This window comes from Dromiciops gliroides, chromosome 4 (genome assembly GCF_019393635.1).
Source record: "Dromiciops gliroides isolate mDroGli1 chromosome 4, mDroGli1.pri, whole genome shotgun sequence".
NCBI lineage: Eukaryota > Metazoa > Chordata > Mammalia > Microbiotheria > Microbiotheriidae > Dromiciops > Dromiciops gliroides.
In genome coordinates, this window is record NC_057864.1 from 125872818 (window position 1) to 125900201 (window position 27384).

At 38.8% G+C, this 27384-nt stretch overlaps 1 protein-coding gene, 1 non-coding gene and 1 pseudogene across 8 annotated transcripts in view; 2 read left to right on the forward strand and 1 right to left on the reverse strand.

Moving 5' to 3' along the window:
• The window catches only part of SUSD4 (sushi domain containing 4), a 234283-nt gene that overhangs the window by 68477 nt on the left and 138422 nt on the right, over positions 1 to 27384 (reverse strand). For all 7 annotated transcript variants that reach the window (XM_044004309.1, XM_044004311.1, XM_044004310.1 and 4 more), the window contains one exon: positions 14793 to 14972. In XM_044004309.1, coding sequence (XP_043860244.1) covers positions 14793 to 14972 — 180 coding nt within the window. The remainder of the gene's footprint in view (positions 1 to 14792; positions 14973 to 27384) is intronic.
• LOC122727164 lies at positions 13104 to 13223 on the forward strand (annotated as a pseudogene).
• LOC122726958 lies at positions 15489 to 15593 on the forward strand. Its single transcript, XR_006352949.1, has one exon. It is a non-coding gene; the product is annotated as a U6 spliceosomal RNA (small nuclear RNA).

Consider the following 27384-nt stretch of genomic DNA (forward strand, 5'->3'; position numbering starts at 1 on the left):
AGAGCAGGACACAACCGACATGACTCAACAATAACAAAAAGTAGCTGTTTGCATGTTAGATTGTGAACTTCTTGAAAGCAGGGACTATCTTTAACACTTCTTTGTGTGCCCAGTACTTAACATAGTGTATAGCATGTAGTAGGTGCTTAATAAATGTATACTGACTACTTGGCTGACAGTACACAGTAGTCATCACTGATCATGAACTTTAAGAAAAGGAAAGTGATTTCAACGAAAACAGTTACATCGCAAGATATTAACAAATGTAAAGACCAGAAAAAAAAAATACATAGTAGTAAGCTGGCTTCTGCTGAAGGTGGAAATAAATCAGAGAGGGGAGGAAAATTTGGGCACATCATGGGTTTCAAGAGTTTCTCTGGGAGAAACAGTTCAGCTCTGCTCTTCTGAAGGGTTACTTCAACAGGAAAGACAAAGAGGTGAAGCTCCAGCTTTATCAACACTCACTTTCGATCCACCATCAAATCATTTGTCATCACGTTGCTGCTGGGGCTGACACTCTCTCTTTTGGTTGTATCTCAACCTTTCCCTCAGCTAGTCATCTATGAACAATCATTTATCAAAGGCTCACCATTTGCCAAGCAATGGGCTAAGTGCTGGAGATACAAAGAAAGCCAAAAAGAGCCCTTGTCTTCAAGGAGCTAATATTCAAATAGAGGAGACAGTGTGAGAATAACTAGGTACATGTAAGATGTATGCCAAGTAGATGGAGGGTAATATAAAAGGGAAGGCACTATCAGATGAGGGAATCAGGTAAAGCCTCCTACAGAAGGCAGGATTTGATCTGAATCTTGAAGAGGAAAAGTAGGGAAACTAAAAACCAGAGATGAGAAGGGATGTCATCCCGGGAACCAGCCAAGGTGGAGGCAGAGATGGGAATTGGTGTGTTTGTTGTGTGTGTGTGTAGCATCATGAAGGCCAGTGCAGCTGAGTCTCTAAGTGTACAGAGGACAATAAAGTGTAAGGAGACTAGGACGGTAGAAAGGGGTTGGGTTATGATGGGCTTTCGATGACAAACAGAAGACTTTATATTTGATCCTAGAGGTAAAAGGAGCCACTTGGAGCTCCTTTAGTAGGGAAGTGATATGGTCAGACATACTTTAGAAAAGTAATTTTGATAGCTAAGTGAAGGATGAATTAGAGTGTGGAGAAACTCAAGGTGGGGAAACTAATTAGAAGGTTATTGCAAGGAAGAATACACATTCACACAGATGGGTACAGGGATAGATTTCACTCAACAGGGAACTAGGAAGGAAAAGGGAGGAGAGATCGAAGGAATTAGAGAGAGTAGATTAAGGGGAGGATCAATCCAAAGCAGAATAAAGTCTAAGTAAGGATGTGCAACAATATTTGTGGCTCTTTTTGAGGTCATAAAGAAGGGGGATCTGAGAGGGTGCCCAGCAAGTGGGAAAGGAAGAATAAGTTATAGTATGTAAATGTGATCAAATACTATTGTGCTATAAAAAATGGTAAAGGGGAATGTTTCAGAGAAACCTGGGAAGACTTATATGAACTGATGCAGAGTGAAGTGAAAATAACCAGGGCAACAAGTTATACAACAGCCTTATGGTAAAAACCAACATATTTGAAAAAATTAAGGACTCTGATCATTGTAATGACCAGCAACAATTCCAGAAGATTAATGATTACTAATAGAGAGGTAAAGGACTCAGAGTGCAGAATAATATGTGTACATGTACACATGTGCACACACACATATATACATGCATGTGTACATGTATATAGAAAAATGAAATGTATGCATGTATATCTGTGGTTTCATATATAAAAATAAAATGGGTATATGTTTACATATGTATGCATATATATATGTATGTGTATGTGTATATATCTATATCTATATCTCTATCTATCTATCTATCTATCTATCTATCTATCTACACACAGAGAGGAAACTTCTTTTGTTTGACTATACATGTTTGTAACTGGGGGTTTGCTCTTTCATTTTCCAGGTAGCAGGACGAGTCTAATGTGGGAGGAAAAGAAGGCATATTTTTGTTGATTGATATTATATATAAAAAATTTTAAAACAGTTATTTCTGTAGTCCAAGCAAGAGGTGATGAGGACTTTAAGTAGGGTGGTGGCTGTGTGAGTACAGGGAAAAGGATATATGAGAGATCTTGTGAAGGTAGAAATGACAAGATTTAGCATAGATTGGACCAGAGAACATATGAGATGACTCAAAGTTAGGAGTCAAAGATAGTTTGTGAATCTCTGTGACTGAGTGGCTGGGGTAGTCTCAAGAGTAATAACAATGTTGGAAAAGGGAAAGATTTTGGGGAAAATGCAAAGATTTCTGTTTTAGGCATGTTGAATTTAACAATCATATGGATTGTAAGAACATCCAGTTTGAGATATCTAAAAGACAGCTGGTAATACAGGACTGTAGCTTAGAGAAGAAATTAGGGGCTAGATATATATTTCTGGGAATCATCATGATAACTGATACCCAAATGAGATTTCATTGAAGGAGAAGGCCTAGGACAGAGCCTGGGGGATTGCCCATGGTTAGTGGGTGTGACATGGATGAAGGACCAGCAAAGGAGACTAAGAAGGAACAGACAGATAAGAGGAGAACCAGGAGAGAACAATGTCATAAAAACCCAGAGAGGGGGTAATATAGGGGAGGATAAGGTGACTGACTTTTTCAAATCTTGTAAGAGGAGTCAAGAAAGGTGAAGACTGGGGAAAGGTCATTACATTTGGCAATTAAGAGATCACTGGTAACTTTAGAGAATGCAATATGAGTTGAAAGATTAGTTTGTAAACCAGATTGCAAAAAAACCCCAAACTCTTGAAATATACAACTAGTGGAGACATCTGGATTAAATGAGGGTTTTTTGAGGAAAAGTAGACACGCTTGTATGCAAAAAGGAAGGTGCTGGTAGACAGGAAAAGACTGAAATGAAGAGAATATGAGTATATTGGAAGGAACAATCTTCTCGAGAAGGCAGGAGTGGATGAGATGTTGGGTACACGTAAAGGGGTTGGCCTTGCCAAGAAGAATAACCATCTCTTTACCCAAGAATAGAGTGGAGGAGGAGATAGTGGGTGAAATGTGTGAAGATGACTGAGTAATATGAGTTGAGGAGGAGAAAGAGGAAGAGAGAAGGGGGAGAAATGGGTAAGTGGACTCAATTTTTTCATTATCTCAGCTGAAAGGGTGAGGAGAAGAGGTGCCATGGAGAACTTGAGGAGAGACAAGAAGTTTTCACACAGTTGTTGTGGAGAGCATGATAGATACAAATTGTATGTTCTCCAATCTCAGCTAGGTGCTCACTTCATCAAAACAATCATTCTACTCTTTCCTAATTAATTCTATCATGAGTGTGAGTGGAGCATGGTGTGGAGTTGAGATAGTTTACTAAAGCATTTGGATATGGAAGGGAGCAGAATGTAGCCGATGCAGGGGTGATGGCTTGGGAAGGAACTGAGGTGTGGCCGGAGTGGGAGATTATTGTGAGGGCAAAGTACAACATTAGGAGTTATAAGGTAAAGGGAAAGATGAAATGACAAAATATTTTGATCAGATGAAAGGAAGTTAGACTTTTTATATATGGAAATGGAACATTAATAAGTGATGCAAATATCATGGGGTCAAACTCATAATATCTCTTGATGTAGATGAGGTGAAATGGAAGAGTGGAAGCATCCCCAATTCATGGGAATAGATTTGATTGAGTGTCAGGCATGGAGTCAGGAAGAAGAGTCTTCCTGAGTTCAAATCCAGCCTCAGACACTTACTAGGTGTATGACCCTGGGCACTTACCCTAAGGTAAGAGACCCTAACCTTGTTTGCCTCAGTTTCCTCATCTGTAAAATGAGCTGGAAAAGGAAATGGCAAACCACTTCCAGATTTTTGCCAAGAAAATTCCAAATGGAGTCACAAAGAGTAGACCACAGCTGGAAATGACTCCAAAACAACAATAGTATGAGGGCAAGAGTGTGGGAGGAGGGAAAGACTGTGAACTAGGCAGTAAGCTCATTGAAGGATATCCCAGGGTTTGAGATGAACACCAGAATCTGGATTAGACTGCCTCTCTGGAAGCTACACTGTGGACTGTATCGCCAACTGTACTCTCCAAGTGTTCTCACTAACTGTTATCTGCGCTACTCTCAGATAAATTCAAAAGCTCCTAGTCTGGAAGAACTCCACCACTCTCCCTTCCATACCCCAAACTCAGATCTCTTAATAGTCCAGTCCTTCTACCTTTAGACTCCAACTCCCATGATTCCCAGCTAGTTTTCCACTCCTTTTCCCTGCTCCTAGGGAAAATATACATAATCTAAAAAGAAGTCTAAGCCTCTTATCCAACTACCCTATTACATTCACATACACACATATGGGTATACATAAATGTAGATACAGATATGTATACACAATACAAATATCTATATATCTATACATTTTTTCAAATAGATCTGCAATCTCATGGATTTGGGAGTTCCCTTCAAATCTACAGATCAGAACTCATCCATTCTTTCCCATCTGTTGTGAGTCTTATCTATGACCAGGAGAGGTCCACCCAAAACATCGAGGGCCTGCCTTCCTCAATCTCTCTCAACGTGGAGAAGGTATCAGTGGGACACTCCTGCTGTGACTTTGTCATCCATTACTCTGGCTGCAAGACCAGCCCATCTTTTCTTCCTGTCATGATTCCTTGTTGATATTTCACTCCTATTTTTTCAGCTTCTATGGGTTATATATTGTAGGCTGCTCACACCTGCCGTGTGCTTCTCTGTTTCCCTTCTTGAGATGTTCATTTTCAGTTCTTTGCAGGCCGCTATATTATGTTTCACTGCCATAGAGTAGCACTGATTGAATGTTGAGACTAAAAACATCAGCCTTTGCTTTTACGGGAGCTTTGATATTTTTTGAAGGCAAAACAGCCCACTCTTCTCCTTTTGTTCAATTCTGGGCTTAATTCATTGTCCACTTGTACTGATTGTCCCAAATATATGTACTGGTGGGCCAACTTTATAGTATGTTCACCCAAATGTATGTTGAAAAATTGGGGAACAGATATTCTTCATCCATTTGGTATTTCCTGTGTTGGTGAACAGACCAAACTATTTTGAGTGATTACAGATCTCTTCCAGGAGGCTCCAGAAAGTTTTAGGGTTTGTGCAAGGCCAGTAGAAAGTCCCTATGGTCCACTGGTTACAACAATAGTGCCGAGGACTTTTAGGTTGCACACTTGGAAAGGAGACATTTGCGGCGGGGGGGGGCATCTGTATGGTGAGGACTCAGGATTAGACCACTGGGGAAGGAGTTTTATGTTGTATCTGTGTAATATCATCTGTAAACAAGAACATCTGGAGGACTTCACTATTTACAGGAAACTTTTCTTTGACTTGATTTTGCTACCTTTGTCATAGTAGTATATGAGTCTCTCATATCCAGAGACCACTATGGGCCCTAGAGGGCAAAGCCTACCAGAAACTTGAGGCACCCCTCAAATGTCCACCCCACCAACCACCTGAGTCCCACATGCACAGAGATGACTACAAGGTCCTGATATTGGAACCACCATGAGATTCCTTCCCTAGTGGTCTGACCCTGAGCCCTCACCATGTAGATTTCCCCCAGGATCTCCCCTTCCCAAATCTGCAACCTAAAAGCTACTGGCCCTGTGGCCACAACCAATGGACAGTCTCCAATTAGAATGTGAGTTCTTTAAAACATGTCCTTGCCAAGTCTTTTCATTTATATTCCCAATGCTTAGCACAGTTGGCACGTGGTAAGTATGTAGTAAATGCTTTTCCATGCTACTGCATTCCTCATTTTATACATCTCCTAATGTTATCTGAGGAACATTCAACAGGCTCATCTCTACTGCTACATTTACCAAGGAATCCTGAATGATTTTGATGTATAGATGGGAGACACCTTGTTGTAACAGAAGCTGCAAGACTGTGTTTTGTTTTGTTGAATTAAAAGCCTTTTCTCAATCAGCAAACAATGGCATATTATATTCCTTACATCTTTCCACTGATTGTGAAATGGTAAAGATGGGGGTCTATTGTTCAGTATTGCTTGTGAATGCCTGCTTGTTCCCCATGAACAACCTCATCAAAGCTGTCATCCATTTATGGATTAATGACTCTCATAATGATTTTGTATAGATAGGAGAGTAGGGATACAGGATGATAGTTACTGATGCTCTTTTTTTTTTTTGCTGGGCAATGAGGGTTAAGTGACTTGCCCAGGGTCACACAGCTAATAAGTGTCAAGTGTCTGAGGCCGGATTTGAACTCAGGTACTCCTGAATCCAGGGCCGGTGCTTTATCCACTGCACCACCTAGCTGCCCCCTACTGATGCTCTTTTGATCACCTTTTTCAATATTAATTTTGGTCTGAGTTTTTGATGTGCCTTTAATATCTTCCTTCCTTTCCCTTTCGATACCTGCTATATAGTTCCTTGAACACTGTCACAATTGTGTGGTTTGCAGCATGGATCTCTTCTCTATACTTTTGGCCCAATCAGCCTCTACTTCCTGCCTTTGTTGTTCTCTTGAGGTCTATTTCTACTTCTTCTATAAGCATGTAGGGAACTTTGCCATGAGGGTTCAAGATGGGTGGTCTAGTCAGTCAATGAGCATTTACCAAGTACCTACAATATTCCAGGCACTGCGCTAAGTGCTGGCTCCGCTGTCTTTGATGAAGAAAACAAGTCGCTGTAACAATTTTTGCAAAGATTTTCCATTTGTCTTCTGTTTTCATTTTCATCCTTGAATGCCCTTGGGATGATTTTGCTCAGATGGATATTTTGACTAGCTTTCTTTAAGCTGGTTTTACCCTTCGCTGCTTCTCTCTGCTTTATGAGCTAATATGGCTCATAATCATCTATCATCCTACTTCAGATGATTTTACAAACAAGTTTATATTCTCGCTTAGCGTTACGCCGGCAGTCATCTTTCTCTGACAAATAGGTCACGTGTTTGTTTATGAAGGAAATCTCCAGGCTTTCCTGGTCTCCATGTTGGGGAAGTTCAATTTATAGCAGTTAAACTTCTGGATAAAATGGTCAGAGATGGTATTGAGTTCATTTTTGTCCCTTTGCTCAACGAGTTTCAATAAAAGGAGTTGATCAAATATCAACTCCTCTGTCTGGCATTTAAAGTTATTCATAGCCTCATCCTTTCCCACCTTTCCAGTCTCACACTTTAGTGCCCTCTGTGCACTCTAGATCACAGTGACACTGACTACTTGATGTTTTTTACACATGGTGCTCCATTTCCCACCTTTGTACACTTGCTCTGCCTGGCCTCCATCTTTGGGGTAATTTGCTCCCTTGCCTTGCCTTTACCTCACAGTTTTGTAGTCTCAGTACTGAGCTTAAACCTTTCCTTATGCAAGAGGTCTTTCCTGGTGCTCCTAGCTGGTCATACTTTCCCTAGTAAGATTACCTTCCATATACCTTTTCTTTTTGGAGGTAATCAGGGTGAAATGACTCGCCCAGGGTCACACAACTAGTAAGTGTCTGAGGCTGGATTTGAATTCAGGTCCTCCTGACTTCGGGGCCAGTGTTCTATTCACTGCATCACTTACCTGGCCCTTCAAATACTCTTCGTATGTCTTATATTTACCTAGTTATCTCCATATCTCCCTTTTTATAATGGAAACTCCTTGAAGGGCTACTTAAAGGCTATTTTTGCCTTTCTTTGTATCCTCGGGGCTGAACACCAGGCCTGGCACATGGAAAATATTTCCTATTTTTTATTTAAAATTATTTGTTTAACTAGTTCAGGGTTAAATTGTTTCAATTGTACACTCTATCTTTTTTTCTCATTATTCTCATTTTGATGTTCTGAACTACACACAGACAGCTGACTCAGAAATAACTCCCACATCAATAAGAAGTATTTTCCTGTATGTTAAGATAAAAATCAATATTATTCTTTAGAGTGTGATTTAGTGTTTTCCATGTCTAGCACTAAGCAATTTTTTAAAAAAGAAGATATTTATGATATAGAGGTGTGAAATTTCTGTGTAGTCTATAAGTCTTTGGTCTATTCCATTCCTTCTTCATGAATCATGCGTTTCCATATACTTCTCCCCATCTTCACCATCTTTGTGTTGAAGTCACCAAGCATCTGAGCATCTGCTATTATTGTTTTTAACTTGGTACATCTTACTGAGTTCTACATAGGAACATTTTACCACTTCTTCAGTACCTGAGATGGTTGCATAATTGTAGTACAAACAGCAGTTATGTTCATGGTGATTTTTTTTTGCAAATTTTTATCATTAGTATTACAATATGAGATGACCAGACATCCCAGGAAATAATCTTTCTTGTAGCTATTGGGTGTCTGATAAAGCCAACTTTTATCTTTGTTTCTCCAAGGAGTACATGGGAGTCATTCTTCCATTTAATGCTAACTCCCTTCTTTCTTCAGGTAAGATTGTTAGGATACAGCTCCTCTAGCAATATGTCCACTTGTTGGTCACTGGACAAGGATTTCACATTTAGAATATCAAGCATCAAATGAAAGTATATCAATGGTCTAAAAATGAAGTGATTCTTAGCACTCTGCTCCCTTTCTCACCTCCCCACCATTGTCACTATGGAAGTAGGAATGGTTTGCATAGGCCCAAGGGTTATTTTGTGATTCTTCTTCCCTCATGGGTCGCCGTGGGCAAAAAAAAAAAAAAAAATCATCACCAGATGGCTAGCTACTGGCAACACGCTTCTCTGTAGTAGCTGGGTTGATCCTCGGAAAACAGACTCGGTCTATTATTGGGGCCATATCCCATGCCTTTCTAGCATGGTGGAACCTGCCCAAGCTCTGCTAGGATGGCCTTCTAGTATACAGGGACACCTCCAGGACACAGTGAAACATCATGGCAGAACTCTGTGGAGGACACAGGCGTATATGCATACATATGCACACACAGACACCTATTTGTTGTTATTGTTGTTCAGTCACTCAGTCATGTCCAACTCTTCGTGACCCTGTGGACCATATCACACCAATTTCTTGGCAAAAATACTAGAGTGGTTTGCCTTTTTCTTCCTAAGGCAAACAGAGGTTAAGTGACTTGCTCAGGGCCATAGCTAGTAAATGGTTGAGGCTGGATTTGAACTCAGATTGTCTTGACTCCAGGCACAGTGTTCTATCCATGAAGCCACCTAGCTGCTTCCATATATATTATATATAATATGTTATATAACATTATAATTATATATAATATTATTAAGCAATATAACAGTTACAATATTATAATCACCACCTATCTATTAAATAATATATTGTAATATGATACATAAATATCTATTTATAGATGCTCATAAATCTACAGAAACACATAGATACACACATATATATGTGCATATATGCATATAAAACACATACATACACACACAATATACGCATCAAAGTTTATTTTAGTGTAGGTGACCCTGGCCTCCTGAAGGCTATGCTAGCTGAGAGAAGACGCTTGCATTTCCTACAAAGATGGAAAGGCTTTGGTCACTAACAAATACTAAAACTGTACATTTGTTTTCTGAGGACCAGCCTAGATAACTCATCACTGGACTGGTGGCAAAGCAATATATTTTTCTGCCGGAGCAACTGTTAAAGACCATATACTCTACTGCAGTGGGGTTGGAATCTGTGTCTTTGGAGGGAGTGATGAAATCACAGATCCCTGGAGTACAGAGGCATGCATTTTTCTATGTGCATATATATATGCGCATATATAAAGCATCAATGTTTGAATAGCTGTAAGATTACATATGATAAGTTCTTAATACATGAGGCCTGATACATGTAAGCTGAAAAGTTAGGGCTGTGTTGTTCCCCATAAATGGTGTCATGGGATTATTTTAAATGTTGAGAGTTGATTCTATAGTGACATAATTGCAGCATCAGGGGAACCAAGAAATCCCAGGACTGACTTTAGGTATAGACTGGCTGGGTATCATGTGCACCTGGAAGGGAGATAACAACAGATGGCTCAGTAAACAACCCTCCCCCCCCCCTTTTTAAGACAAACCATACATTGACTATGGATTTGTGTCAGGGGAGCTTGGGATAATCAACTCCTCTCCAAAGCCGGTGCTCTGATTTTAAGGAATAGCCTTATTTGAGAAGATCAGCACCAATGCCGTCGTCTAAACTGGCCCCTGTGGTACTGAATAACATGGCTGGGCCATCAACTGGCAGCGTTCATGGGGAAATCGAGGAGAGAAAGTCAGAAATGGATATAATTGGTGCTCTGAGAAAACCCCCATCAAATATTACAAAATTAACACGTGCAGATGGAATACCTTAGAGCAATGAGTATCCTGTGGGTGTCCTGGGAGGGATCAGCAGGCAGTAAATTATGTCATTAACGACATATAATTGCTCCACCCCTCACCCTTCTCTCCCCAAGACAGTCATTTGCATTTTGGAACCACTGTATAAATCACACACATTTAGAACTCTGCTTCCCTACAAATGAACATTAACACATTCAAAATTGCAAGAGAAATGTGAGTCTGTCTCTGTCTCCGGCATGCGCGCGCCCCCCCCCCCCACACACACACAACCACTTGGGGAAATAGCTATAGGAGAGTCTGTTTTTGTTTTTGTAAATCTCAGTCTTTATCTACTGAGAAGCCTAGGATATAGTCTCTCTTGAAAGTAAGCACCCCAAATATAAAAGAGAAGAAAACAGTCTTCAGCTCAAAGTGACTTCTATTTGAACTTCCAGGTAATAAAGAAAGAACACCTCAGCCCCCAACCCCCTCTATCTAGAGGAGTAAATCAGAGTTTCATGGTGAAATAGTGCCCCAAGGATCAATCATGTTTTCCCTTGTGGGCTGGGGGAAGGATCAACCTGCCTATTCTTATACATTTTTCCTTTTATTTCCCAGTTCCTCCCCAGGGGTGCCATTGGGGGTCCTTCCTGAAGTTCAGAGACAAGAATTCCATAAAGACTTAAGAGGAAGCATTAGGCTAAGTATCCTCGACTTCCTAAGTCATTTACTCACCCATAGAGATCTGGCTTCTGGCCTCACCACTCAACTGCAACTGCTGTCAGTCTGTCCACAAACATTTATTAAATGCTTATGATGAGCCAGTCACTATAATAAATCCTGGGGATGAAAAAAAATGCTCTCCAAAATGACCAATGACCTTTAAATCCAATGTACTTATATTAGTCCTTATTCTTTACTTCTCTGCAATGCGGACCATCCCCTCCTGATGGAAACTCTTCCCTAGGTTTGTCTTCCATTACTCTCTATTTTTCTGGCCTTTCATTCTTAATCATCTTGCTGGGTCAGCAAGACACCTCCTGCCCTGTAACCTTGGGTATTTCTCTAGGTTCTGCCCAAGGCTGTCTTCCCTTTAGTCTCTCTCTTTCTCTCTGTGTCACTGTCTCCCTGTCTCTCTCTTTCATTCTTTCCCCTTTTTCTCCCCTCTCTGTAACACCTCTCCCCACCCCCCACTTAATGGAGCAGCTAGGAGTGTATAGAGAACTGACCCTGGAGTCAGGAAGATTTCAGTTCAAATCCTGCCTCAGATACTAACAAGCAGTGTGACCTTGGGCAAGTCCCTTAGTTTATCTCTGCCTCAGTTTCTCCATCAGTAAAAAAAGGGGGATGATCATAATAATAATAGCACCTACTCCCTAGGGATGTATGGTTCAAAAGAGGTAACAAATATAAAGCACTTTACAAATCTTAAAGTCCTATATAAATGATAGATACTATTACTACTACTACTACTACTATTACAATACTACTACTACTACTACTACTACAATACTACTACTACTACTATGCAACCCCCACCCCCACTACTACCATTACTACTACTCCTAGCATCCCTACCCCTCCTGCCACCACCACCACTACTACAACTACTATTACTGATCTCATCAGTTCTCATGGGTCCAGTTATCATCTTGATGCATGTGACATTCAGACCCACATATCCAGTTCTCATCTTTCTCCTGAACTCCAGCCCAACCTCGCCAACTGTCTCTTGGATATCTTCGACTTTTGTAGGCATCACAAACTGAATGTGTACAAAACAATAATAATCTTGCTTCCGAAACCCACTCTGGTTCTATAATTTCTTTTGAGAGTATCACCACTTTCTAGGCATCCAGCTCTATAAATTGCCTTAGACTTTTCCATCTTACCCTCCATATGCAATCAATCGACAAATCTTGTCCATTCTGCCTCCAGAGTATATCTAACATCCATCCCCATCTCTCCCTCCATGTAGTCACCACCCTACTCTCTCATCATTTTCCTCCTGGCCTATTTCAGCAGCATCTTCATTGGACTCTATGTTTCTAGTCATCAAAATTATCTTCCCTAAAGCACACATCTGACTGTGCCATTCCCCTGCTCAAGAATCCTCAATGGTTCTCTATTATTTCTAGCAAAAACAAAAACAAAAAGTTAAAAAGTATTAACTTGGCAATTAATGTCCTTCACAGTTTGGCTCCAGATGATCTCTCTACACTTATTTCATATTACTCCCCATAACTCATTCAAAGATCTGACCAAACTGGCCTACTTTCAGTTCTATCTACTTCCTAATGCTGAAGAGAGTCCCCAGGCCTAACATACAATCACTCATCCAATGCCTAACTTCCTTCAAGGCTGGGCTCCAGTCACAGAAGGTTTTCCTGCTACCTGTCATTTTTGTGTTTCTTTGTTCCTTCCATCCTCAAATCACCATGCATATATTTAACAGTTTCTATTATGCGTTATTCTAGGGATTATTTTCCTTTTTGTATTTCTATCCCCAGGGCCTAGCACATAACAGAGACTTAATAAATGCCTGTTGGATTGGATTAGATTTTGTTTATTCTGTTTTTACTGTTGCTTGAACAAGCATTTTTCACCCTAGCCTGCAGCAGAGTCTTCTTGTCGCATTCAAAGGGCTTCCTGGATCTCAGACTTAAATAAATAGGAGAAGGTGATGAAGAGAGAAAGTGTTCCATGCTGCAAAAAATATCCTTCTTCTGTGGACAAGGAGGTCTTAATTTCTAAGGCTGACAACAAAGGACCTCTTCAAAAAGTCAAACGTGCTTGCAAGTTAAACGTTTCTGGTGTTGCATGAAAGGAGAGACGGTTAGTACTCCCCTTGATATGGATGGAAGAGGTCCTAGTGACCTTTACAACACATATACGGTTGAGGCATTGCCACTGTGGCATCTAACCATGTTTAAAAAAAAAAGTTGGGGGCAGCTAGGGGGCACAGTGGATAAAGCACTAGCCTTGGATTCAAGAGGACCTGAGTTCAAATCTGTATCAGACACTTTACACTTACTCCCCAGCAAAAGCTCAGCCTTCCTTTTAAAAAATCGTTTGGGGTAGAAAGTCACAAAAAAATGCACTTAGGTTTTTGCTTACCTATTCTTTCATTCATTTAACCATTTATCTGTTTATTTATCCATTCATTCATTTATTTATTTAATAAGTCATCCATGTATGTATGTATATTTGTATGCATGCATATATGGATGGAAAATTAAAGAAAACTAAAATGTAAAAAAACAGCACCTGGGAGATATGGAGAAAAGATGAATGCAAGAAACAGCAAGATTTATAGACCTGGCCATTTTCCATGATTTTACTCCAGAGGATAGCAACAAATCAGTAGTTTAAAAAGTTAATTTGAGTAATAATAGCCCAGTGTAAAATCTGGCTATTTATTTTGTGGATAGTTCCTATTTGTGTAAGATAAAGGATGTACCCCCTTTAAAATGCACATATATGTATCTATATACAAATATGTGCATTTGCATATCCATATCCATATATGTAAGCTGATAGAGAGAAAGGAATAGGTATTTGCCGGACTAAGATATTTCTGCCCTTCCAATTTGGCTCCATTTCTTCACTGGGTCATGGCTCTTAAGATCTCACTCAGAAAAAACGGTGTACTTTTGGGGAGAATGAGGTAATAGAGGACCCTGCCAATTGTGATTTCCAAGCACAAAGTTAGCATTCGTCTCAACTTTAACATGCTGGTGCTTTTGGTGTAAATAAGACCTTTCTCTTGCTCTCATCATGAATTATGCATTGGACTCTTAGTCCTTTGGCCCAAGTCACATTTCAAAATATAAGATCAGAATTAATGTGAACTCAAGGGCTTGTTTTCAGGAATAAGGCCCCTGTATGTTAACGCTCACAAATTTAAGGACTGGGAGAGGATAAATAGGCACTATGTGGTTTGTATGTAATTTGGATTTGATGATTTTCCAGCTCTTCATGCATTATAAAAGGGGATAACATTATTAGGAAAATAATAGCCTCTGTAAAATTGGTTTTGAATATATTCTCACACAACTGTAATAAGTATAAATGCCCTAGTACTTTTTTAGAAACTCCCACATTTTCATTAAACATACAATAGTTCATCATTACGTTCACAGTCCAGTTACAAGCTTCCTAATTTTTAAATGATGTTCAATTTCTTAGAGTGAACGAGGCACCTAACGGGCTAAAGAGGAAATTATTTCGCTTACAGATTTTCAACTCACAGACTAAGTTTTTTTTGAATATTTCAAGATGAAAATATGCTGTGATGCAGAATTAGAATGCAAAAAGCAGATAGTTGCCATTGGGAATTGGAGGGAAGAGGCTTTTGCCATTATATCCGAGGTACAACTGGACCTCTCTGGAGTGAAAGAGTTCATTTTTACCATCTCTATCTTATACTGTTGTAGAAACTTGCTAATAGCAATAAGGTGTACCCAGAAGCAGTAAAAAAGGAATTGTTTTGTGGACCAAACCTTGACAAACGGGGAGGTTATCCCATGATCCATCGCTGCGACATGTTGACACCATGTTGTACAAGTCAGGATATCGAATCTTGAATCCTCGATGACAGCTGATTATCAACTTGTCCCCATGTTTGTATGTCTTATTACCAATATCGGCATCTTCGATGTAAGGAAGGCGGCAATCTGGGCCTAAAAAAACAAAACTCCCAGTCAATTCTAAAGAAGTATGGACATGCAGACTTGATGGATAAAAGCAGTTCTGGTAATGAACCGCAGACTGCTTACTGGGACTTACAGTTTAGAGACACATAGAGGGATGAGACGAGAGAGATGATGGAATGAATATACCCAAGGAACTGGGCTTGTTGCCTGGAACACTTCATAAAGAACAAGTGGGTTTTTAGAAGCTTTGGGAAAGAGATGAAGAAAGGCAGAAATTAAGGGTAACCTGTCTGCTATTTCTTTTTTTTTTCCCTCTGTAAATTTACTCTTTATGCTATGCACATCACAAAATATAGTTTGATTAACTAACACCCATCGCCACCTTGCTACCACCCCTGATCCACACTGAGTCTGCAGTGTGGTGAGTGAGGCTGATAAGGACATATGTTCCCAGGCTTTGCACAACGGCAGGTAGACAAGGCTTGTGGCTGAGTTTGCCATTAGCATCTCATTCTAGTCCGGTCTCAGAAAGAAAGGTAGATTGCTTTCTTCAGTAACGCATAGACTAAAATGGGAACAATACAGAGAAGATTAGCAGGGCTCCAGCACAAAGATGACGCATAAATTCATGAAGCATTCCATATTTTTAGACAGGCTGCAGGAACACAGGTACATGCGTTCATTTTTGGTGGAGCTGGGAATGGGTCTTGCCATTCTGGAAAGCAATTTGTAACTGTGCCCCTCCTCCCAACCCCATGACTAAACAGGGGAAACCCTCATACATAGTATGAGTAATATACCTTCAAAGAGATCAAAGAGAAGTACAAAGTGTATCTCTTTTCCATATGTACAAAAATATTAATATAAATACTAAATATGTATAAAAATTAATGAATAGGTAAAAAACTATTAATAGTAGCTCTTTATTGTACTACCAAAGAACTGAAAACTAAGGGAGTACCTATTCATTGAGGAACAGCTTAAAAATTTATTTACCCTGGAAAGACTTACGTGCACTGAAGCTGAGTGAAATGAGCAGAACCAGGAGAACATCATACACAGTAACAGCAACACTGTGTGATGATCAAGCCATGATAGGAATTAGGTAAATTAGGAACTCAAGTCTTATAAAAATCAATGTTAAAAACTATACTTACATATAACTGGAAAAAATAAAATACTATTAAGATTAAAAAAAAATTTTCTCCTTCCTTCCTTCCTCCCTCTCTCTCTTTATCTATCTATCTATCTATCTATCTATCTAAAATAAAATGGGGAAAGACCTGGGAGAGAAGCAAAAAAGATGAATGAAAGAAACAGAAAGGTTTAAAGCCTGGTTATTTTCCATGCTTTTACTCTAATACTGCCCAGAGGATGGCAACAAATCAGTGGTTTATAAAGTAAATTTGAGTAATATCATACCCTGAAATCCAGCTGTTTAATTTTGTGGGGTGTGTGTGTGTGTTTGTGTGATTAGATTGTGAGTTCCTCCAGGACAAGGCCTGTCTTGCTTGTCTTTGTATCCCCAACACTTAACAGAGTGCTTGATACTTAGCAGGTACTCAATAAATGCTTATTGACTGATTGACTAATTAGAATATTATTGTGTTAAAAGAAATGACACTGGGGCAGCTAGATGGCAATGGTTAAGCACCGGCCCTCGATTCAGGAGTACCTGAGTTCAAATCCGGCCTCAGACACTTGACACTTACTAGCTGTGTGACCCTGGGCAAGTCACTTAACCCCCATTGCCTGCAAAAAAAAAAAAAAAAAAAAAAAAAAGAAATGACACTGAGGGAATTGTTTCAGAGAACCATGAGAATACTTGTATGAACTGATGCAGAGCAAAGTAAGTGGAACAGGGGGGGGGGGGGGACGGGACGACACATTTATAATGTAACAAAAACATTGTAAAAAACAAAGAAATTAAATTAAAAATTTTAAACTTTAAAAAACCTTAAGAATTATGGTCAATGTAATGACTAACCACAGTTCCAGAAGACCAATGATAAAGCATGTGCCCTACCTCCTGACGGAGAGGTGATGGATGCATCATACAGACTGAGATATATTCTTTTGCACAGGGCCAATGCAGGAATTTGTCTTGCTTGACTACGAAAACTATTTTAAGAATTGTATTTTTTCCCTAAGGGTGGGGATGGGGGTGGAGGAAGTGGACGTGGGCAGGAGTGAAAACAGATTTTTGTTCATTGAAAAAAAAGTTCAAGTAAAAATAGAAATATATAGATTCTGATAACAGAATAGTGTACACTGTTATAATTTATAAAACTTCTTCACATCAATCCTGTGAGGTGAGCTAGACAAAAATTATTTCCCCCTATTTAAAGATGAATAGACTGATGTTCAAAGACTTGCCCAAACTCATATGATGACTGGCTTTACAACTTCAGGTTTAGTGTTCTGTCCATTACTCCCACGTTGCCTTTTTAAAGCCACAAATATTCCAGTACAATGGAAAGTATGCTTCATTTGGAGTTGAGGGACCTGGATTCAAATCCTGATTTTCTACTTATTACCACCATGACCTTGGACAAGTCACTTGGACAAGATTCAAGTTCTGTTTCCTTATCTTCAAATGAGAGGGTTTGCCTAGATGAAGTCTAAGTTCCTTTTAGGCTGTAAATCTACAATTCTAAGTAGTGGTATTGTTTTCTAACCCTGTAATTACAGGATTTTGAGGGGAAAGGACAGGCAAAGTGGGAAAAGGTGAAAGGATCTAGCAGCAGAGGGACAAGAAAGTGCCTCTGGTGTCTCCTGTGACTAGTAAGAGAAGAAAGGCTTCAGGGGAAGAAGGCAGCAGTAGCAAGAGCAAACCCGGGGATCAGGGGTTCTTCAACCATGAAAGAGGTTTCTGGTGGCAAGTCATGGGGCAGCAGCTGATGCTACATTTGTTTTTTTTGTAAGCTGAGTGTTTATTAATTAGACAACGTCTGGATCCTACCTACCACTAGTCTCTATGAGTAGATGGTAAATTTGAGAGAAATTCCTTCGTTAACTCCCAACAAGCATAGAATGGTTCTTTGTACATAGCAGGTGCTCGGTAAATACTATTTTTGAAAATGATCCTTTGAATAGGTGCCACGGACTGCATAGAGCACACCACCTCAGTCTCAGCCCCAGTACCAGACCCTTTTTAATTGGGTCTCAGTGCTTTGACTGCTATGTCAAGGCTCTGCTATCAGTCCTTCCTACTGCCTGTGAAACTCTCTAAGGACCTTTTAGGCTAGAAAGCTTTATTCTGATTTCAGCTTCACATCCAACTACTGTTTCAGTCTATAGAAAGAGGTTCCCAAATGGCCCATGTTCAACCCAACTACTCATCTACTAGTAGAGGCTGAATTCCCTAACATGTTATTCTGGAGAGAGCCAGATGGGTTGACTATATAACACATCACCTAGATTCACCAGAGAAGTGACATCCTATGATTTCCTCTGCTGTCACTGCCCTTGTTAAGCTTTTCTGTAGGAATCATGAACTATCTTTTCTTCCACTGCCAATATAAGAAATACATGGTTAACAAATAGAACTGGACGTCTCAAGTCAACTTTCTAAGCATCCATCTGTAAAAGAGTGGTCCTACTTAACTTTTCTCAGCAACACAATGATCCAAGATAATGCCAAAGGACTACTGATGAAACATACTCTCCACCTCCAAAGAAAGAACTGATATTGATGGAACACAGACTGAAGCATGCTATTTTGACTTTCTTCTATTTTTTTCTTTTGTCCAAATTTTCTTATATAAAATGACTAATATGGTAATGTTTTACATAATTGAACATGTATAACCTACACATCATTGCTTACTGCCTCAGACAGGGGAGGAGAGGGAGGGAAGAAAGGGTAGAATTTGTAGTTCAAAACTTTAAGCAAAAATGTTTATTATTATTTTTAAAAAGAGTGGTCATAAGTCCATTCATCTCAACTAAAATCCCATATTCTACAAGGAAGCCATTCTGTCACCTCTTAATTCTAGTGTATTTTCTCTGTTAGTTATTTCCTATTTTTCCTGTATTTAGCTTGCTTTGTATATCTTTCTTTGCATGTCTTCCCCATTAAATTGTAAGTTCCTTGAGGGCAGGAACTATCTTTTGACTCTTTTTGTATCCCTAGCACTTAGCACAGTGCCTGGCATATAATAAGCCCTTAACAAATGTTTATTGATTGAGTGGTAATAGTAATTCAGATGGATAAAATAGCAGTGAATCCATATATTTGTTCTGACATACCTATTACTCACTTATGATTAATTGGTATACTTAGGAGAGAAATTGGACAATATCACACATGACCAACACTGGTTAATTTGTGGCAGACTGGATTGGACAATGTGCAGAATTTTTACTAAGTCGCTCTGGACACTGACTATCTAGTATCAGTAATGTCCAGACGTCATAATAACTCTGCTAATAACAGATGACAACAATATGTTCTGAAATTTGCAAAGCACTCTTACCTGCATTATTTCGTTTGAACCTTACAACAATCCTGAGACAAGTATCATCAGCTCTATTTTATAAGGGGGAAAACTGAAGCTCAGAGAAGCTTATAGATGACATTATCCATCATCACAGTGTCAGAAGTAGGATTAGAACACAGTTCTTCCTTACTCCAAGTTCAGTCCTTTACCTGTTATGCCATGTAATTTTCATAGATTTCTCCATATAGTATTTTGTAGTTCTGTAGTCCCAGAAATGATCATCAGTCTTTAAAAACAGAACTTCAAGCTTATTCAATGCTTTAACTCAACAAACATTTATAAAGCGCCCACTAAGAAGCAGCAAGGTGGTGCAATGAATAGAGCACTGGACCTAGAGCCAGGAACACCTCAGTTCAAATATCAGTGTCATTTACTAGCTATGTGACCCTTGGTGAGTCATTTAATCTCTTTTGACCTCAGTTTCCTTGTCTGTAAAATGGAGGTAATAATAGCACTTCCCTCACAGGATTGTTGTGAGGATCAAATGAGATAACATTTTGTAAAGTGCTTTGCGAATCCTAAAAGAATTATGTAAATTCTAGCTATTATTTTTGCTATATGTAAGACGAGGAGCATAGAAAAACAAACAAAATAAAATTGTCCCTGCCCTCAAAGGGCTTATATTTTACTAGAAGAGATGCCACATTCACAAAGATAGATAAATATAAGGCAATTTTAGGAGGGAAAAAGTACCCACAACTAGGTGAATGAGGGAAGACTTCCCCCTGGGGAAGTGGCATTAGAGTAGAGCAATTAGGTATTATAGTATATGAGAAATAGTACAAGGTCAGTTTCTGTGCACTAAATGTTCCCACACACTCAGACATGAGCTGACTCTCTCTATATGTAACATAGAAAAGATGCAAGTATAAAATGAAGGGAATTTTGTATCAATGGATGTCCCACAACAGGTTAGCTAATCACTAATCTTTTGTCTACCGCTAAAAATAATTTTGGCTGCTTTTACTATCTGAAAATAAACTTCTCCATTTTGTAATTCTATAACTCCTAATAAAATAAGACTTAGTGTACTTACACATTGAACATAAACTCATAATTTAAAAAACAACTCAACAGAAGGAGGCCAGCGGCTCTCAAAATAATTTAATCAACTTCCAACTTAAGGCACCTGTAGAATCAGGTTAACATTCAAAACCAGCTTACTGTTTAGGTAAAGCAAATATCCCCTCTGTGGTATTTAAGCGGTGCCAAAGTTCTATCCTTTCCTGTAAATCCCCGTGTTACTTATGCACTGAATGAAAATGACAGTGTTATTTGGATGGGAGTAAGACATTGCATCATAGTTAATCATTAGCAACTGGGTCCAAATTCATTTATTAAATCAGGAAGCAGAAAACACATGGGTAATGAGGACAGGTAGTGATGAAAAACATTATCCACTCAAAAATTTTTTTGTGTGAAATGAATTAATTTTAACATATGTTAGCTATATCCCAAAATAGTTTTGGTCCCTTTAAAATACCAAATTCTCAAGTCAACATTTGAGGAGGTTGATTGGCATCAATTAAAGGGTAGCAGTGTGAGGTACTGGAAAAAAGCATTAGACTGGGAGTTAGGACATGGGTTTGCATCCCATCCCCGTCACCTTTTGTGACCTTTGGGCAGCCACTTCTATTTGAGCTTTGGTTTCCTCATGCGTAGAAATGAAGGTTTTTTACTAGATGGTATCTCTAAGGTCCTTTCCGGCTTTAAAATTGTACAAGCCACAGTGACAACACAATAATCCTCTGCTATATGGCACAAAGGCAGCGAAAACCTCTGGGGAGAAACTTTCTCTAGTTCAGAAGAAGGACTTGCTACAGAGAGACAACCAGAAAGGAGAAAACTGCTCCAAAGAGGAGCTTCAAAGGGGGGCCTGGCTTCAGAAAGGACAAACCAAAGGGGAAGAGAGCTGCTTCAGGCTATGTCCTCTAAAGGAGACCAGCCGTTTTGAACCCCAAAGAAACAGCTGAAGAGGGGGCACTCCAGATCTCGTGGCTCTTTGCAGAGTCACAGAATGAGAGTCATACAGGATTGTTATTGGGGCTTTGTTTAAAAATATCTGAGGAGAGGCGATGTGAACAGGAAAGTCAAGCCTGTTATTTCAGTGTGGAGCCATGGAAAGAATGCTTGCTTTCCTGTCAGAGGGCCTTGAGTTTAAATTCAAGATGCATTATTTATTTCCTTCTTGACCATGGGCAAATCACTCTGCTTTCTCTAGGCCTCAGTTTCTTCATACATTAAATGAGGAGATTAGACTAGATGAGCTCTGAATTCCCTTTATATTCTGACCTGCCATGATGATGATAAGTAAGAATCAGCACATTTCTTATAATTAGATTTTTTTTGGGGGGGAGTAGTTTTTCTGTGCTTTGCATTATAGTATTATTTTACTTATTAGTGGGCAACACAGTGAATTATACTCTTTTTTGATTTGTTGTTAATATATGTTAAGGGCTAAAATTCTAGCTAAACTGTCTAAAATATCTAATGAGTGGTCGCCAATAAATTATAAGCTTTAGCAAGAGTTAGACTTTTAAGCATTTATTAAGGAGAATAAGAATTTGGTAAAGAGAGAGAAAAAGGCCTAGATTCCTATCTATTAAAGGGAGAGCACATTTCTAGCTCCCTTCTCCGCCAGAGTCCAGAGGAAAAAGAGAGTGAGACCGAGCGCCAGTCTCTTCCTTCCTCCTCCCACTAGTCCGCGTCACTTCCTGAAGCCTGGTCTTGCCCTCAAAGACCTTTGCTTCATGGGCAGAACTCTTCTACAGTAAGTATCCAGCAGGTGGCGTCATTCCAATCATTACAGTCCCCCCTGTTGTTCCTCAAGAAACAAAATGTTTCCTTGACGGAACAGTAAAAACAATATAATAACTATTGCTAACTAATAATATGTGAACAACAATATAGAAAAGGAAGAGAGGAAAGTTTTGTCCAGAGGGGCGATTTTTTTTGTCCTCATGAACCGACGCTTTGACATTAGTCTTGCAAAGGGAGGGCCTCTGCAGAGAATACATGTTACAGATGGTGTATATTATAACAGAAAGAGAAAAAAAAAAACAAAAACAACAAATCAAAACTGTTCATTTAAAGTCTCTGAAAGTCTTTTCTCAGATGTCCTCTAGGTGTAGTTGTGGAATGGAAGTCTTTTTAGGGGTTGATGTGTGGATGCTGGTAATCAGCCAGGAAAATTTCCTACAAAATTGAGCTTAACACAACTTTAAAATAGCTTTGTCAATAATCAAATCAAACAATGAAAGTTCTCAAAAACATGTCTAAGGGAATACAGAATCTTAGTTGTTAACACGTGAAACATACAATAAAACAAAAATTGAACCATTCTTTAAAATTATATTATTATTATAGTCCCCCCTCATGGAGAGTAATTGAGAAGACAATTGCTGCGATATTAATTTTTAAAAATAATTTTTATCTTTGTTTCATCACTTTTTTGCATCATCTGCCTAATTATCCTCATGCCATTATGAGAAATTAGAAAATCTAATATAATTGGTAACAGGTGTCAAGGCCAAATTCAACACTGTATTTATCATGACACCTGAGATAATTATGGGGGTTACCATAAAAGAACAGAGAAATGATGGGATATGAGCATTCCCACACTTGAGCAATATGTACTGCCCATGCAGTATGCTAGGCTTAAAATAGGTGGATGGAATATATGTCCATGCCACCGAACATATTGGAGGAAACTGAGTCAGACTTAATCAGATGCATGGGATTAAGATGTCCATGGCATCAGGCATATAGGAGGGAGCATAGAAGCCAGGTGTAGAAGTGAGATGGGTGGGATGAATACTTCCAGCCATCTGTACAATATTGTGGGGAAAAATAAAATAAAATATTAAACCAAGAGAATCCAACCTCAACATTTGTCAAAAGCCGTTCTCTCGGCCATACCTTGACTTCATGCATGTCTCCCCTCATGTGACAGTTCAGTGTCTGCTCTTGCATGTATTCCTCTTGTGATTGGATGGCACCTTGGCCAACTGGCATCTGATAACTCAGAATAAAGGTAATTAGTGTCTTAAATGATAAGTTCCCATAATCCAAGTCTCATATGGATTTAAAAATTGAGGATAATAAATGATTGCAAAAAATGTGAATACATCTTGACTCAGAACACAATATATAATTATGCAACAATTTCAAATAATACCCCTTTTTTTTTAACTTAGTATACAATTACTTTTTTGAAAAATCTGAACATATTTAAATACAAGTTAAAGCACAACACAATCTCAAAGAAAACTTTTACAAATGTTCCCCTCTTTTTTTTTTTTTTTTTTGGAATATGCTTATCAAAAATAATACTTCAAGAATCAATTTACACTTGCCATGGCAAACAATTTGCCAGGGAAATGCTTTAAAGAGTTTGATCAAATAATCAGTTGAGAAAAAATAACAAAAACAAACAACTCAGAATATGGGAGCACAATACTCCTAGAATTAACATTGTATAATAAAATCAAAACCATGTTTCAAAATTAGATAGATGAATGAATAGAAGAAAATACACATGGAACAATAAAATACAGTGAAATTCAAACTAAGGAAATCTAAATGAATATGAACTTAATATCAATAAGAGTATTATAAAATATAAACTTGATCACATGACTATAAAAAGCTTTTACAAATATTCTCCTTGTTTTAGAAACTAAGTATGACACAATCTCAAAAGCATGAAAATCTCTATGAAAATAAACCTATACCATTAATTTCAAAATGTATATGTAATAGCATAGAAATCCTATGTAACCTCTGAACTGACATTAATACTCTGAATGAATTCAGAACACTTTTGATTCCGATATCTAAAATCCCCAATACTCATATCAATACCTTGCTGCTTACTTCTACATTTCTGTAAAATATATACCCTTCCATGGCAAAAGCAGAGTCTTGAACTATGTTGATGATTGTCATTCTTATTCAGCTTAAGTTTTTCTTCTTTAACCCCTCTATATTGTCTGTCAGTCTTTTCACCATACAAATGCTTTATAAGATTACTAATTAAAGACAAAAGCAGGTTAGCAAAATTATGAACAAAACGAGCATATCTGGAATTTAAAGGGTTTTCTAAGGTTGTCTCAGAAGCACAGCCAGGCTGGGGAAGGGCTGAGCCTGAAGCTGCAAATGCAGGTAGAAAAAGTTGAGCATGTGCACCAGATCTCTGGACTTCCCAGGCAGGGGAAGCTATGGGCTTGGCCATAGGAGGAGTAGAGGGTGGGGTCTGGAGAGGAGGGGAGGGACCAGAGCAATTTGAATCAGACTTGATTTTGAACTCAGGCCTGGATTCCTCTTCCCCCACTTTGCCTCCAGGTGCTAGGGGATTAAAAGCTTCTAGAGGGTGGGTCATTGCCTCCAGGCATGCAAAATTAAAGCAACAATTACTGTTAGAACTGGGAAAAGCTGCATCTTTTCAGGTTTCTCTGAAAAAGCATGGTTGGGAGAGGGAGAGATATTTCCTTGTGTGAGTAAGTTGCTGGCTCTTTTAACAAAAAGAAAAAGAAAAATAGAAAATCCACAAAAACAAAGCATTAACATGATCTTATCTCCCATTTGTCTGGTTAAACAGACTAAAATCAAAAATGGGGTAATTAGGGAGTTTAAAAGGTCCATTCGAAAAAATTTAAAGGAAAACACAGCCAGTGCGCCAGTACTTAGCAGTTAAAGGGAGAGGGAGGGGAAATTTCTTACCCAACCAGAAGATCAGAAGACTGAGGGTTAGCTTTCCTCTTCGTGGTCAGCCATCTGTTAAGGGCTAAAATTCTAGCTAAACTGTCTAAAATATCTAATGAGTGGTCGCCAATAAATTATAAGCTTTAGCAAGAGTTAGACTTTTAAGCATTTATTAAGGAGAATAAGAATTTGGTAAAGAGAGAGAAAAAGGCCTAGATTCCTATCTATTAAAGGGAGAGCACATTTCTAGCTCCCTTCTCCGCCAGAGTCCAGAGGAAAAAGAGAGTGAGACCGAGCGCCAGTCTCTTCCTTCCTCCTCCCACTAGTCCGCGTCACTTCCTGAAGCCTGGTCTTGCCCTCAAAGACCTTTGCTTCATGGGCAGAACTCTTCTACAGTAAGTATCCAGCAGGTGGCGTCATTCCAATCGTTACATATAGAATTTACATATGTTATATATGATAGAGGATTTATATATCAATTATATAATATATGTTTGTATATATAAACATATATCTATGTGCACACATATGCACACATATGTACATATGTGTATATGCATGCATATATAATATGTATATGTGTATGTTTGTGTATATCTGTATGTGTATGTATGTATCTGTAAAAAACACTATTGTGGTGTTTCTCTGGAGCTTCTTGATCAAGTCCTAAAGTATGTTTTGTGCTAGCTACTCTGAAAACTCATGTAATGGCAGTGGAAGCAAGGGCATAACCCAAGAAGAAACTAACAATCCCCTTTAAGCATTCAGAGAAGGAATAGGAAGGAAACAAGCATTTATTAAGTGCCTACTATGGGCCATGCACTCTGCTAAACCCTTCACAAATATTATCTCATTCCATCTTCACAGCCACCTTAGAAGGTAGGTGCCATTATATCCCCATTTTCTAGTTGAAGAAACAGAGGCAGATAGAAGTGAAATGACTCACCCAGGCCACAGGGCTAATAAGTGGCTAAGGATGATTTTTTTTTTTTGTCGTTTAAAAAAAGTTTTTCTTTCTTTAAAAAAAAATTTTTTTTGTTAAAAAGTTTTTATTTTTCAATATTCTTTTATCCATCTTATTCAGGAAGCATACTTAATCTGTTGTAGGAATAGCTTTTGGATAGGTAATTTGATTCATAAAATGATAAGGAGGTTAAAAGGTTATAGGAAATTAAACATTTCTAAAGAAGCTTTAGAAAAATCTTGGCTATTCATCTTACATGTTTTGCACACAAGTACCTTCATCAGTAAGGCACCTACAATAGCAGTAATGAATTGATTGCAGCTTGGGGCTCATTTCTTAAATGTTTGGTCTCAGGGTGAATTTGAACTCCAGTCTTCCTGACTCCATACCCAGAACTCTATCCAATGCACCACATAGTGCCTGAAGTAGATGGGATCTTGATACTTAATAAGAGAAGAAAGAGTTGCTTGACTTGTATAGTTATCCCTTCCACACAGCAACTTTCCCCATCGTTGTTCTGATATATCATGGACTGGCATAAGAAATTAAATGGGGATGGGGGCGGAGTTTTGCAGAAGCTGCAGATGACATGTGAAGGCCAGCATACAACATGGACCACATGACCAAATACTTAACCCAAATTTTACAATAAAGAACTGTAAACACCCCATAAAAGAAAAGGAAAAATTCAGACTTCTCTGGCATGAAGGGAGGGCCAAAAATTTTTATGTGGATTTTCCAGATTGTGGGGCGAGAGAGGAGGGCAGGAGAGTCCCTAACCCCTCCCCCCCCACATGTAAGGGCTAACTGTATTTTGCTTCCACTCTCTATGCCAAGGAGACTGATGTTCAGACTGGGAAGGAGAGAGCCTAAAATGGGTAATAGGGAGCTGATCTCAATAAGTAAGGAGATATTTAAGAGTGCACTTTCCTGCTCTTGATGAGTCTGGAGTCTGAAAACTTTAGGTCAGGAAGCTTGACATTCATCCTGCCAGAATTTCTGGAATATGTTAAGGGACAGTTATTAAACATCTAGGATGGAAAGAGGTGATCACAGAAAGCCAGCACAGCTTCATCAGGGATAAGCCTTGGCAGACTAACCTTATTTCCTTTTTGGACAAGGTTACTAGAATGGCTGAGCAGGAGATGTTGTTGAAATTATTTACCTAGATTTTAGCAGAGTGTTCATGCGTCAAAGTATTCTCACATGTGTAATCATCTTTTAAAAAAATTATACTATGTTATGGAAATGCTTGTTTTATTCCATA